The 15,206-nt window shown below is 39.6% G+C and overlaps 1 protein-coding gene across 3 annotated transcripts in view; it reads right to left on the reverse strand.

The window, feature by feature from the left end:
• Positions 1 to 15,206, reverse strand: part of LOC115574613 (neurobeachin-like) — a 228,094-nt gene that overhangs the window by 64,095 nt on the left and 148,793 nt on the right. For all 3 annotated transcript variants that reach the window (XM_030406282.1, XM_030406278.1, XM_030406270.1), the window contains exons 38-39: positions 6,506 to 6,652; positions 312 to 448 (exon numbers count right to left, since the gene is read on the reverse strand). In XM_030406282.1, the coding sequence (XP_030262142.1) occupies positions 312 to 448; positions 6,506 to 6,652 (284 nt within the window). The remainder of the gene's footprint in view (positions 1 to 311; positions 449 to 6,505; positions 6,653 to 15,206) is intronic.

Below are 15,206 nucleotides of genomic sequence, written 5' to 3' on the forward strand. Positions count from 1 at the left end.
TTATCATTATCTGATCATTTATTTTAAATGCATAAAATTGATACACACGAAGCAAAAATGAACCGTGGTTCGCGTGAAATGCACAAAATGTCGTCATAAAATACAAAAAGAAGAAGCGACACGGAGCAGCGCACCTCTGTGAAAACATCTGCGCCAACCCGCTCTTTCTTTAGAATATACTGAATGTTTTAATACCTGTCGACCATTTCCAACGTAAAGGGGGAGGAAAGAAAAAAAAAAGAAAAAAAAAATGCACAAGCCAAAGTGCCCGCTTTAAACTTGGGCTGCACACTTGCTCGCAGGTTACTTACCTTTGGGTTGACCCTTTTGAAGGCAGGGTCATCCTCGTCCACCTCGAAGTAGATTTCAGTGGTGGTGATGGACAGAGTCCCCCGGGCCACCAGGACGGGGGCAACGAGCTGGGCCGGGCTGCTCAGGACCACTGGGCCTGCAGAGTGCAGAGGAGGGCAGCCGTGTGCACCATCAGTAACAAGGAGGAAAATATAAAGATGATTCTTCTGCACAAAATAAAGCGAGTCTGAGGTCCAGCGTGTACAGGACTTGGAGACAGACGGCGGCCTGTTTGCACCAATGCGTCTCAACCCTGCGCTTAAAAAAAACAAACAAAAAACATTTGTTATATTTTTTAGATTAATTACTGCAGTTCGGTCAAACACTATACACTGTGACAGCCCCGTCAAAGTCTCCATTTTATTTTATCCTTCATTATTTATCGCACCACGAAACAAAGCCGCCTGAACGCCTTTTTGTCTTTCAAGTGCACATTTCGAGCAATGTATGCGCATAACACAGATCATTTATCAGGCCTACAAATGCATAGAAGTATATCCTAGATGCACTGATAACAACAAAAACAATAATAATCACAATAATCACAGTAAATGCCTTTATGATATGACCGGATCATAACTAGAGGGGAACATGTTTTCAGGAAGCTGGATGTAGGAATGCAGCGGAGGTGACACATTTTAATTTGCATCATTGATATTCAGGGTTGGTTTTAAAGGGGGCATCGACCTATGAGAGGAAGCCGTGCATGAATTTAAAAAGCCGCTCTTGTATCCTCCAGCGCACCCTCCTGCCCTCTCTGTACATTAAGACATGTAGGACCACAATAAAACTACAGGCCCGTTCTCAAGTCCTAAAAAATGTCCACAATTTTAAGGTGGGTTTGTGACCCTGCCAGCTGATAGTGATCACATCTTTATTTTCTGCCTCCTCCTCCTCCCCCTCCTCCTCCCCACTCTCTGCTTCATCCTCCATGTTCTCAGATCAGCGTGTCGCTGTGGAGCACCGTTACAGTGATTTGTCTGCTCTCAAACGAAAAGCTCTCGAAATCAGGATATTTATCGATCCCTTAAACTCCAAAGAGCCACTTTAATGTCTCATCAATCTTAATCTGCGTTCCTCAGCCAATTATGGCCGATAGTGTTACAGGAATACAAGTGGATTTCGGTCTCAACTCCCAGAGCGCCCCTTCATCGCTCTTGCAGGCTGCACAGTCAAACCTCCCTCCCTGTTTTTCTCTTTTTTTCCTCTTCTTCTTCTTCTCAGCGTTGCTCGGGTCCATTAACGGCGATCCTATCTGCTGATGCTATCAGCCCGGGCGCTACACGTTGCTTACAAGCTTCATATGAACAGTAAATACTTGCAGAAACCTCAGCCTGTTTGATTGCATTTTAGATAACTTTATAAAAATGATAGAATTTTTAAAAAGTAAAAACAAATATATATATATATATATGACATCAAAAAGTGAAAGTATCTATTTTAACTTCTTCTTCTTATTATTATTATTCTTATTCTTATTCTTATTATTATCATTATCATTATTATTTTTATATTATTGCCAGTTGACCCTCTCTGTACCATAAATTGTTTCGGCTACAATAAAAAGCAGATTGTCTTCATGTTCACTACAAATTACAAGCCCATTCACCTCCTACTAAAAATAACACTTTTAGGGCTGATGTATTGTGTTTTCGGCCCTAAAGGGCTACCAAGAGAGAAAAGACACAATGCCTGAAGCATTAAGCCACAGCATCCATTGCTCATGGGGAGGAAGAGGATTAGGCGGTAATCCCCTCAGGGATCCTTACATAATTAGGCTATATGGCATTAAAATGTTTACAGGAGAATAATGAAATTAAGGGCAAGTTACATGGGATGAGTGGTGTGTATACGCTAAAGCTCGGAAAATATCCGGCTGTTGGGGCTTTTCCTTTAATGAAAATGCAAATATTTGTCGAATGACAGGCCAATTTAATGAAGTGATGAAAAGTCTCATTTGGTTGTGGAGGGAGTTTGGGAGAAGTGCTGAGAAGATGGGCTTATTATTATCCACATTCCACCCGCTGGACTGTATGTCTGATGGGGCCGAGTGCTTTTATTTTGTACATTATGGGAGAAATACAAGTGGAAGTGGGTTACTTGCACACCTGAGCACAATCATCCACTTGCAAACAGACACATGGTGACTTATAGTGCACACATACACATGCACGGCTGCAGTCATTAGAACCCGCTGCATGCTGAGGGCCGTGTTGCTCATTCGTGTTGCTGTACTGTAGTAGTGACCATTTTTCCACTGATTTCAAAGCTTGCATTCATCTTTCAACATAAAACATTTACATGCGAAACCCTGAAGAAATATATACTGCATTGCGTACTATTTAATGAGGCTGCAGCATACAAGGATTAATTTAAAATAAGCAGGAACATTTAAATATTTAATATAAATAAATCGGTTTTCGAGTGCTGTTCGTGTATTTTCTTTTTGATGTTCCACGTATTGTGTTTATATTAGGAAAGGCTTTGTAGAACTTTGAATTCTAAATTAACAAAAAAATAGAAACTTGAGGAACTTGATCGTGCAAAAATAATAATAACATTCCGTCTTTCTCTTTTTTTACTGAGATTCGCATTAACAAATGTTCTGTGGGTTTTACTCTTTTATAAACATGAAGCCATTCAAGGGAACTGTATTGTGAATGACGACAAAAATGGATACAGAAAGACTAAATTGAGGCAGAACAAAATGGTTGTGGCCGCTAGACCACACTTCGGGGCATATGCTAACACAGTTCCGGTATATGACAGCAGGACAGTCGAATCGACAGACTCCTCCTTGACACAAGAAATGCCTTGTGAGGCTCCTCTTCTTCCCTCTCACATGCTCATCTTCAGTTTCTATTTTATCTGATTTCAATTACAATATGTGCACACAAAAAAGGCTCACTTAATGCCAGTGTGAGCGCAGACAGCATTTTCTATGTTTGTGGGGGAGCAAAACTAATCATAGGTTCAGTAACCACCACTGCCTGGGCCCTTGAGTGCAGGCACCGCCCATTTGGCAGCAGCAGCGGCAGCAGCAGCAGCAGGCACTGACCCAACGGCTGGCAGGAGGAGCACTGTTGTTGACAAGGACCTAGTCCCAGATCTCTCATTAAGGCTGTTCATGCCTGAGATTAGATACAGGCCAAACACAGACAGGGCATCCTGGTAAAAACATTACCCAAATGTTGTGAGTGAGGGAGCTCCCCTACTGGTAAAAGCATGAACTCAATTTTGATTTAAAAATATCCATAAATCCCAGCTCGTATTCTTCAAAGTTGGATTTTTACGGCAAACAAGCTCACACATCATTAATGTATCAGAAATAGTAAATCTCAGCATTTCGGTTTTGAACAAGGTCATTTATTAGTTCTGTTGGAAGAATACATTCCTATTGTATTTCAGCTCCAGCCTTGCTCTTTTGATTGGCCAGTGCAGGGTTCATCTGACAGACATGGAGTGTTTGGCTGCCTGCTGGCTCTGGGACAAAGAGGAGGGGTTAGCCTCCTCCTCTGAGATTCATCTGTGGGATCTCCGAGAGGATTTCACTACTCAGCAGTGGCCTGGTTCAGCCTGAGCCTCACATACTAAGCCAGGATAACTAGATAATGTATACAGGGCTATGAACCTCATGCCATTATTTAAGTGTGTGGGAATCTAGAGTCATAGGGCATCTTTTTAATACGATACCTGGAATTACTCCATTAGCTACATGCATTCATATTTGTTAGTGTTAATGTGGGTTTGAGAGGCAGCCCAGATTTAGTGAAGACATTTTGGCAACATCACAGATGTCAACAAACAAAATTACAAGCACCGAACTCCTTAACTCACAGGACCACAGTGTGAGATTATCATTGAAAATCCCTTACAAAAAAGAGAACACCCTTTTCTTTTCCCGTGTTGTGTAATTTGTGCAGACGATCAAGCAAGTACTCATAAATTCTATGAAAACAGCAACATCTCTAAGATTATGCATCATTTAAACAATATTTTCAACGCACAGCATGTCAGCTTAAGGGCTCACAATCCATGAACAGTATTGGAGCAGTGAGTGTTCCTTAAAAGTCTAGATTAAATTGCATTTCGAGGATGTCTGTCTATTGTATCATGGTATTTATCTGAGTGAAACAGGATACGCGGGCGGGACTTAACGTTGGGAGGAATTTGATTTGAGTTTGATTTGAAAGTGGGCGTTTCATAACAAACACGGAGAAGACACACCAACATGAATGAATCTCAGATCAAGCCTGTGTACGCACATATAGTAGTTGTGTTTTACAGAATGTATCATGATTGGATTTTGACACAAGGATACAAAGAAATGAATTTTCATGTGGCGTATGTAGTTAAATAGAGTCTCAATATGACTGGAGAAGTGCTCTGAAAGGGTTAAAAAGGCATTTATATTTCATTTCAACTTTAAATTGTCCAAACTAGCCACTAAACCAAAGTAAAAAACACGGCCCAGACTTCTCACCATTAGAGGAGAAACTTTCTCACTGCTTTATTATCCTTTTCACAGAAGTATAACTGGTGATGGCTGCCAGTGCTGACTTTTAGTTTTATTCTACATAAAAGCCTGTATCATATAAACAAACCACTGACAGACTCTGCTTATTTTAATGATTTGCACGAGGTGTGAGGTGAAGATTGGGCTTTACTGACGAGTACGTGGAGCAGCATTCTTGATCTGCAGTCAAAACTCAAGTGAACTCTGGATAACTTACCTTTTAAAGCTGTGGCAGTTACTTGAAATGCAGCTACGAGGGCTGGCTTGATTGTTTGGCTCACACACACATGGAGTGTGGTGCCGGTTATATTATACAACCGTTGGGCAACCAGCGCCTCGGCAGCAGGTTGCACTATTGACTGAATTACGTCAGACAAAGTATTAAAGCTGGGTTAAGATTTTTTTTTTAATCACATGGGTAAAATAAATCAAGATTAAGATTTAATTTTCTTTGCTCAGCTGTTAAGGGCCAATTAATCTCTTAATGATTGTTCACTGTGGAGAGAATAGGGGTTAGTTTGACTGCAGCATAATTAAGTTGTTGTTCTCTCCCTTATTAACTCCCACCCACACAGTTAATACACTTTACATGCATTTTTCTTGGCAAGGTTCAGTTCACTATTTTTTTTCTTTTTCATTTGGAATGAGGACAGATAATCACTGTAATTTAAGATTTCCTATGGAATGAATTATATTTCCTGAAAAAAAAAAAAAAAAATTGATTAGCAAAAACAATATCTAACTATCAAATCATTTGTTAGATAGATACACGTGTTTGATTATGTGCGTGTAATTTTTACGCAGGGTTTAGTTTTCAGAGTGATAAAAGATTTTTACACAGGATGTTTAGTAAGAGGAACAACTGTTATCAGATATCTTAGCTCAGATTTGTTGACACCTTACAATGGCCTTATCAAAGTGTAACGATTGATATATAAGCCATAGGACAACAGGATGTCCATTAAATAATATGATTTAAACAAGTTTAAGTTGAAGTTTAATAACATGAACTAAACACGATGTTCAGTCTCAGGTTATATAAACAGATTTTGAGGGTAGATCATCAAATCAGATGACAGGTTAAATAAGGCCATCGTGACGTTCATGTGGTTCTTATCAACTTGAATCAGTGATTGCTTGAGGAATCCTGATTATGAGTTATGACATATCTGGACTGATCATCGTTCCGGTGTTAGTTTAACTTTAGAAGACTTGCCTCTGGAGATAAACACGCGCGGAAGGAACTTTGCTGACGAGATCCAAAACAAAAAACAGAGAAGGACACTTATCAGATCAAAACAATGTGTAGCTGTCAAACATAAGGAGTATTTGACCTCACAGCTGCAGAAAACAACCTGTAAACTTTAAATGCATGAGATAAATAGATTTCAGTACTATTAATACTAATGCTAAACATCTCAAAGTCTTCCCTTACAGCGTTTCTGTTTCCAATGCAGCATAATGAATATTAAAAGCCACTGCATTGATCCAAACAGGTAATCTGATGCACTGGTATTAATCATGCACACTGTAACTATGCCAGCTATTAGCAAGCACACAGATAAAAGACAAGCACTGATGCTCCAGCAGAAGTGATGTTGACTTGGGGTTAATGTAGGTGCCGGTGTGCTGACTTACCACCCAGGTTGTCCATCTCCTTCTCCTGCAGCAGGCTGACGGCATCATCGTCTCCGTCCAGCAGCAACTCTGTCTCGGGATTCTGGCTGACCACAGTTTGGCTGCGGAAGACCTTCTTAGACTTGACCACCTCGTCCTGCTCTGTGCCTGTCAAAAGACATACGGGGGAAGAGAAACCACTAAAATATTGTACTCTGACCTCTAAAGCTCAGATTTATACATCACTACGTTGAAACAGACAGAAACAGCTGGCTACCGTCTAGTCCTTGGCAAAGTCCTAACCTTTCCTATTTTGAAACTAACTACTGTAGTTTCTGCTTATATATTTGTGAAAGAAGTATGAAAAGGTTGAGCTGTTGAATTCACCGACTGAGAAAAAGCTGGCTTTGAAAGAAAAGGCTATTTGATTTACAAAATAAAGTACATTTTAGGGATCGACAAACATATTTACACAGGACCAATATTTGGAACCAATATATATTTGTAGTAAAAATGAAACTCTTTTGGTCAAAATTTTAAATTACCAGTGATGGTTTGTAAAGTAAGTAACATTTAGCGTGCAGCACATGAAGTACAGTTTTAAAGAATGTGTACATTACTTTAGTATTTTCATTTTCTGCTACTTTATACTGCTACTCTACAACAGTTTTAGAGGAAAACATTGTACTTGTAACTTCACTACATGTATTTGGTCATTTTAGTTACTAGTAACTTTGCAGGTTTTAGATTATTCAGTGTTGATAGGCCATTGCGCATGATGAGTAACCAATCAGATAGTGGTGTGGCTGGGACCACAGAGTGAGACTACAGAGTGGTGATTACAGACAGTAAGAAGCAACTGCATCAGAGCCAAAACTGCATATTTTTGTTTTATAAGTAACCCAAAGACTGGAAAAATGCTCAGTATCTGATCAGAAAATCTGTCTATCCGTACTAGATTTTAGTAATACATTTAGCATATAATATAAAACAATACACACACTCACACAAAGACTGATGATTTACACAGATTTAAATTTGAGGGGGAAAAAAGTATTACTCGTGTCACGCAGTAACACATTTACATATCATAACCTCAAAATAATGGAGAAAACCAGTTATCATAATCATGTTTCATATAACCAGAGTAAGAGCTTAACGTGTTTATTCTAATCGAGTCTGGGCGTGTCCAAGTTCAAACAAAATAATCTGGTTTTTATAAACTATTAACATGTATAACATCTAGTAAAATACATAAAAAGAAACAAACCATGGAGAAACTCTGCAGGAAATACTCACTACATGCAGGATGAACCTGACATATGATGCTCACTAATGTACTTGCCACAGCATATAAAAGAATGTCAGGGTACACATTTGTTCAGTGAATACATTTCGCATGGTTGAACATCAGAGGTGTCTATGCTTTTCTTTTTTTTTTTTTTTTTTAGACAAGGTCAACAATGAAACACTATCTTTATCTTGAAAGACCAGCAGCTGAGTAGGGGGATACATCTCGAGCTCATAGTCGATTAGAGATATCATTTGCAGCTTTTGGAGGCTTGACAAGAGTGAGACTGAACAGACAGCACAATTAGGAGGGCTGCTTACACCAGGGTTTCATCATATGGCTATAGTGGAGCACTCTCATTGAACAAGATCTGTTCATACATCCTGCAAAACAAAGAGGTCTCACGACACATTTATCAGCTTAAATCAGCCCATCTCCAACATGTGCCTGCCACACGGCTGTTCGGAACGCTTATATGATGTAGGAAAAACTTGCGTGTGTGAAAGGAAGAACACATATCAAGTAATTGGAGGTGGCTGACACCCGTCTGACATGTTTCCTTTCAGCAGGGTTCTTAATTCGCCTCTCCCTACCCTGAGGAACATGTACCTTGTCTTGAAGAGGTCACATTTGACTGTTGTCAACACTGCTACTGAGAAAAAAGTCTGCTTCCTGCTCTGTCTCATATCTGGTGTGCTTTCATCCGAGGGAGGGAAGAAGTCTGTGCCTTTCGGAAATGAATTCTGTGTAATGTTAAAGGCAAAAGCCAGCCAGCGGTCAGAGATCAAAGCAGAATGAGTGAAACTTAAAACTGTAATTCTGTAAACCATCATTATGCTTCGAGTAAATGAGGGAACGCTCAGCAGACAGGCTGATGTTCTGATTGGCAAATCTGTACAGGGTTGAGTAGATTAAATAAACCATACTGATTTCCACACGCGAATGAGCAACTTCAACTGTTGGGGGGGAGGGGTCAGCTTTACCCACAATGCAATTCTCACAGAAGTAGTAATATGGTTATAAATAACAAGAAATGAAGAGCTATGACATGAAGGAGAAAATGTGCTGACATGAAAAGTGATCGTCTCATGAGTGATAGCCAGTTCAGAGACATTCTCATATTAAAAGTGCGGCTGTGAAAGGGTTTGCCATTTGTCACTATCAAAGGATCTGCTGTGCAGTGGTGTCGAGGAAGACTCATTAGAAACATTTCCACGTGTTCCCCCTTGACCACTAAATGGTGAAACAAAGAGAGGACCCTTTGGATATCTGATATCACTCACATTAATGACCTAAAATGAAGAACAACATGAGACAAGTGAAGGCTAGGGTAGATACTATTTGCCTTTCCAATCAATTAAGGATTTGAACCAGCCCCTTAACAGAAAAACAACTGTCTAGGTCGTCTGTGAAAGCGGCTCAGTACAACTCATATTTGTGTGTATGTTAGAGGTCGACTCTAGTAGCTGTAGGACTCATGAGGGAGCAAAGGACGAATATGGGTGACACTGGGTGAAGGACTCACTCAGGAGTCCACCGTTTGTGTCTTGTGCGAAACCAAAAGTCATTGATGAATTACCTAATGTATTGTATTGTTTATGTATGTAACTAACTTTTACATTATTACTGTTAAAAAGCAAGTTTAGTTGCCTAAACCTAGCCAAGTACTTTAGTTGCCTAACCAAACTATAACGATTTCACAATGGTCGTTGGTACTGTCCAAAAGTTAAATGTGGTAATTTGTGTTATATTGGGAAAATTCCTAATTGTCCTCCTGGAGTTATTTGCAACTAACCTATTTAGTTTCTCAGGTATGAGGATGTGTTGATTTAAAAAGTCTTTTCAGTTCAGTTGAACTGATGGCGCAAGAAGCTTATTCAGAATACAGCTGTGGTTATTGTTTGGATGTTACATACATTATCCATAGTTTACTGAAACTGATCTTAAGAATAATCCTATGTTGGTCGAATGTAATCATACTTTTTTTTTGTAAAATGGCATCAAGCATCACAATTGCTAATATATACTTTAGTTCAAAGCTGTAAATTAAGTCAAATCTTCCCCTCAAATCCCATTAAATGCACATCTTTCAAAACAATATTCACTACACAATAAAGGAAAAGAAATGCAGCATATGCCACATCACTGTAATGATTCTACACCAACTAGCATAGGTCTAATTAACCTTACAAAGTGAGCAGTCCATCAAAAGCCACTTCCATTGACTTATCAACGTCTCTGAAAAAACAGCAGTTTCATTTCATGTCGGCTCTCAGGCCCTTCAGGAGAAGTGCCAGGAGAAGCCACCGATCACCAGTCTCACGGGTCCTCTTGTTCAATCACTGAGTTGAAACTGCTTCAGAGTGCACTAATTACACTCAGTAAAGTGCATTGCAGAGCTTTTGTTGAGGCTGATGAAGACCTGCCAGCTGTGACCAACGGAGGTCGTCTCTGAGCCCTCATCACTGGGGTTCAACAAGGATCCATGGTACTGAGGTGCTTCTAGGGTATGTACCAACCACCTTGTTGCACAATTTTCACTCAGAATGTTAAAAAAAACATAATGTTGGATGACATTTTGGATTTCTTTAATAATGATCATCATCCTGGAGATGGAGACACCCTCCGTTACCCACATGATACTAAACTTATAATTAAAATGCAATGTTAAAAATTATGAGAAAAAAAGGAATACGATCTATTTCACAGACACCATGACATGGCTTCTGTATTTCTTTAATGTGATCTTACTCCTGTTGAAACAGGATTTGGAGCAGTGACAGTTTTCCAGAAAGTTAGCGTGCATGAGCAGAAATATTTTGTGTTTTAGACAAAGAGATGAGGATTATTTCCTCAGAGCCACATAGTGATGAAATCAAATAACTGTGTTCTTTTTGTGAACAAGCTAAAGCCCAATTCAAATAAACTTTATAATCTTAGATTCAGGCTCACCGTTTGGAAATATTTCAGCGCTCAGTAGTTTTACTGTATGGAATAGATAAGAGTTGAAAGGCCGTTAAAAGACAGTTGAATTAACTATAATAATGTTGCCAGGGTTCCATGTTTCATATACTGTAACTCTGGAGAGTTTTGTGGTACTGGCCTTTCATTTTTATAGCCTCATAGAGCCGGCGAGCATGAGTTTTCCTAAGTCTCATATGTATTATACAGCCTGCCTCAAACACTTCACTAGCACTCCTCGAAAAGAAATCCTCCACATCATGTTTCACTTAAGGTTCAGCTAAAGTATAAGGGCACTTCTTTTCAAGAGGGAAAAAAGCTGATTTCACAAATACTGTGGGTAATTCAATATACAAGACTATAAATAAAACACAAAATACCCCAGGTTGCTCTTTTTGAGAAGCTTTCATGAAGCGGTTTGATGAGCAAAGCACGATCTGGAAAATGCTGGAAAAGGCCAAACGTAGGAATCACTGAATGTTGGTCAATTGATATGACAGGCAACATTTTGGACACAGCTAAAGACAAACAGCTATCTCAACCTCTTTCTAAACAAAGACTCGGAAAGAGAGCTCAAACTCCGGAGCTTTTGCAGAAATTACTCTGTTTTATGTCTCACTGTGTCAGATCTCTGGAGATAACGTGCAGTAGTAGTAAGTCTCATTTCCACAGCTTATTTACTATCTTGTAATATACATCGGCTTTTTGTGGAGTCATTCCAATACCCATATAACGTGAGCTCTATAAAATGTTTTAAATATATCTCTTCCGTTTCCCAGCCTCTATCTGTTTCAGATCCTGCCCTCCTACGCAGCCTCTCCACGGGCTCCACATTCCACATGGAGAGAAAAAGTCCAGTCCATGGGATTGCATTACCGCTAGGGCAATGCGATTCTGCCCTCTGTCTCTTCGCTTTTATTTACTCTGCACTGAAAGATGAAATGAGGGGGAACAAATGACAGCTTCGTACTTCCTGTGATGCAAGCCATCCGTTTTGCAGAGAATGTGTTTCAAGACTGTAAAAGTAAACATTATAACTTTGATGTAAGGGAGTTTATACGGTGCAGGCGCTTCCTCTTGGGGCGATCTTTATTCAATATCCTGGGACGTGCGGTGCATGTCTACTGTGCTTCCAGAGGTTACAAACAACCTCATCTTCTCTCAATCATAACATTAACAGGAAAGTCTCATAATCCCCACATCTGGAGCTGAACGTTATGTACTTAAGAGAAGTGTTTCTGAACGCATCACATATCTACTGAAAGGCTGTGTTCAAATGTTCAGATTTGCATGTTAGTAGGTGCCCTAACGCTATTCGCCACAATGCAATACTGTTGATCATAAAGCTGGAGAGGGTTAACATCACATCATGAGGCTGGTGCCTCTGCTGCAGTACAAGAGCTATAAAGATCTCCGCCCGGGGCAATCAGCTGGGAGAGGAGCGGCTCACCTGAAATGGGACAGCAAGGACACCCGGAGGTAAAACACCCCGTTAAACACTTGGATCAATATTAACGTGACTTCCATTTCATGCTTGCCCAATTCCAATCACCTAACAATATACTCTGATACTGGGCCGTGGCTGGCTGTAACAGGGCATGTTATTACAGGCAGAGGGCAGAGACAGAATGTGCTGGCTAAGCTGTCAATGCTGCTAATAGACAACGAGGCAGAGTTTAAGGCAGAGTTTAACCTCCCATCACACACGTTCATGAATGTACACACTCCTCACACACACAGACACACACACACACTGCACAAAAGTGATTACAAAGGTTACACTGATGCACGCATTTTGCCAATTTAAAAAGTTTCCCCTTGACGTTTGCACGCTCAAAGAATTTGAGTATGTTTCAACTTGGCGTATGATAATTCTGGCGAAAGCACTGAACTATGTCTTCCACAAGAAAGGGTTTAGATGTATTGTTATTGGCAGTTTTAGTCCAAAATATTAATATCAGCTTTCAAAAAAGCCATGAGCGTTCAAAATAATTGGTCAAATAATATCTGTTGGAAACTACAAATAAAGAAAAATAATCCCACTTCTAAAAAAAAAAAAAGAAAAGAAAAAAAACATTTCTTACTAGGGAGAAATAAAAGACGATTACGGGATTCTTAGATGCTGTCAAATTCGACGCAGGCCACTCACTCACTGCAATGTTTTTGTGAAAAAAAAACTCTCCTGCTCACTTTCATTTTCCCCAAGTGAGCTCGTAAGACTGACGTTTACTGTGAGCACGACAGTGTTAAGTCTGCCCTCTTCAAACTCTAGATGGTGGCTGGTGGCGTATATTGTCATATCTCGCTGTCAAACCAGAAACTGTGTATTCAATTTGGACAACCTACTGGTCCTCCGATAGTCCCAGATTTTAAAGCTTTCATAATGACTCTCCAGGGCCAACTCAAACAAGCCTCTTTGTTTTTCTACTATGCAGCCGGCAACCCGCTAAAAAGTTCTATAGACTCCCTGTCAAATTTAGGAAACAAAGTCTGGATGCTATGACTAATGGATATCCAACCTCTGAGCCTCCATGCCAGGGTTATCTGCTAAAGACGGGTCCTATCTTTAATACCATGCTAATTAAAAGTGAATATTCATGATTAAAAAGGAAAAAACCCAGAAAGATGTCATCGCACATTTAAAACAAAAACTGTCACTGCCAAAAAAAATCTATTGAAGCTCTACTAAAGAACAAAAGATCCCTCTCATTTCAACTCACAACAAAACCTGGCCTCCGCCGTGCAGCCACATCAAAGCCTGCTGGAAAGAGCCTGAAAGTGCAGCTCACCTCTCAAGGAGAGCAAGAAGGCCATCCGACCGCAGGCGATCCCTTTCACTTGACAAGTTTATACATTATTCCACTCATTAAAACCACAACATGCCAGCAGGACTTCAACAACTCTTCAGTCAACCAGGCATTAACGTCAAAGAAGAGAGACAAAACAGATAGCTCAAAAGCGTTATGTAGTGATCTGATGGACTGAACAACATGATGTGTATTAGCGGCATTGTTTTGAAGACATCTGTTACATATATTAATAAAGGAAGTGGTTCACTCATACACCAATTTGAGCAGCTAGTAGATAAGTAGTAGCAGTAAAAAGGCCAATACTGAAACATTTTGCAGAAAGAGCAACGGAAATGGAAGACATAGCGTTTTAATATTAGTATAATCTTCTCTCCAGATTCTAAGAGTAAATCTATCCTATGAGTCAAATACTTATGGTCTCTAGACTATGAATGCATCTCTAAAAACCTTGTTGCTTCCTTGTTTCCAGACGATGTGATGGATGGTCACAGTTTAGCCACAACAGCTGAATACACTAGCTTTATGTTGCACTATTCATCTACATACAGTAACTCAGATGCTCCACTAGAAGTAGTGCCTTTACGGATTTTTACATTTTTCAAAAATCAAATTAATTCTATTTATTTGTTTTGGTCCTGAAGTCACAAAATGATAACAATAAATAAACAAAGAATAAAAACAGATAAACATTTTAAAGTTACTATTTGTAAGGGTGCTGATGATTTTTGAGTCTCATTCCCGACTCTTCAAGTACCGACATGTTGGGATGGCGGCTGACCTACAATCATCATGTTTAGCGAGGTGAGTTTGCAGCATAGTGAAAACAGGGATTACTAGATTAGTATTTTGAATTTTATACCGATGCTTTGTTTCACAGGTAAGCATTGTGGATGCAATATAAAACCATTTCTGAAGTATCATAGCCAGGATATACACTGATGCTAAAACTCTTATTTTTAGAGATTATAAAAGCTTGGGTAATTTAAGTACACTTGTGTCGTTTTAGACACTTACATTTATTGTTAAATTGTAAAATGTTTTGCTTCCATTAAGGATTTTTGTCAGAAGTGTTTCATAAACATATGGGATCATTGCAAAAAGGTGTGTATATCGGCCGGTATGTTGATATCAGAATTTTTGACCTTTTTCCTAATATCAGTAATGGCCCCAAAAACGGTCGGGCTCTAGTAGTATAGTAGTAAAGAGTTGCAACATTTATTTCCTTTAGTCCTCCCCACCGCAGACTGTACACATCACCAAAGGCCCACAAATTAGTTTGTGGCTAAAAATAATGGAACCACAACAAACTGTAAAGCAGATGGTGCCATTACTGCATGTGTGCCTCATATATGGACCACCTGCAGCCGAGGCAGCAGCTGGCATGTGTTTATCTCCAGTGCTGCCATGATCCTCATACAGCAGCCCTGGCAGAATTGAAAGCAGCCAGACGACATCCTGAACTCAGCCAACGGTTGGCTTCAGGAGGTCAGTGAACATGGTGATCATTATGCTTGTGTTGTTGTAACTCCACAGTCGTTTTTAAAGGTAATCCAGACCATAATGCATTGCCTGTTTTCTATTTTCTATAAAATAAAAAAGGCTCCTAGTCCATTAATTTCAGAATCAATACTTTCACCCTTGTGCCGTGAGCACATTTGCT

This window comes from Sparus aurata, chromosome 2, assembly GCF_900880675.1.
Source record: "Sparus aurata chromosome 2, fSpaAur1.1, whole genome shotgun sequence".
NCBI classification, from domain to species: domain Eukaryota; kingdom Metazoa; phylum Chordata; class Actinopteri; order Spariformes; family Sparidae; genus Sparus; species Sparus aurata.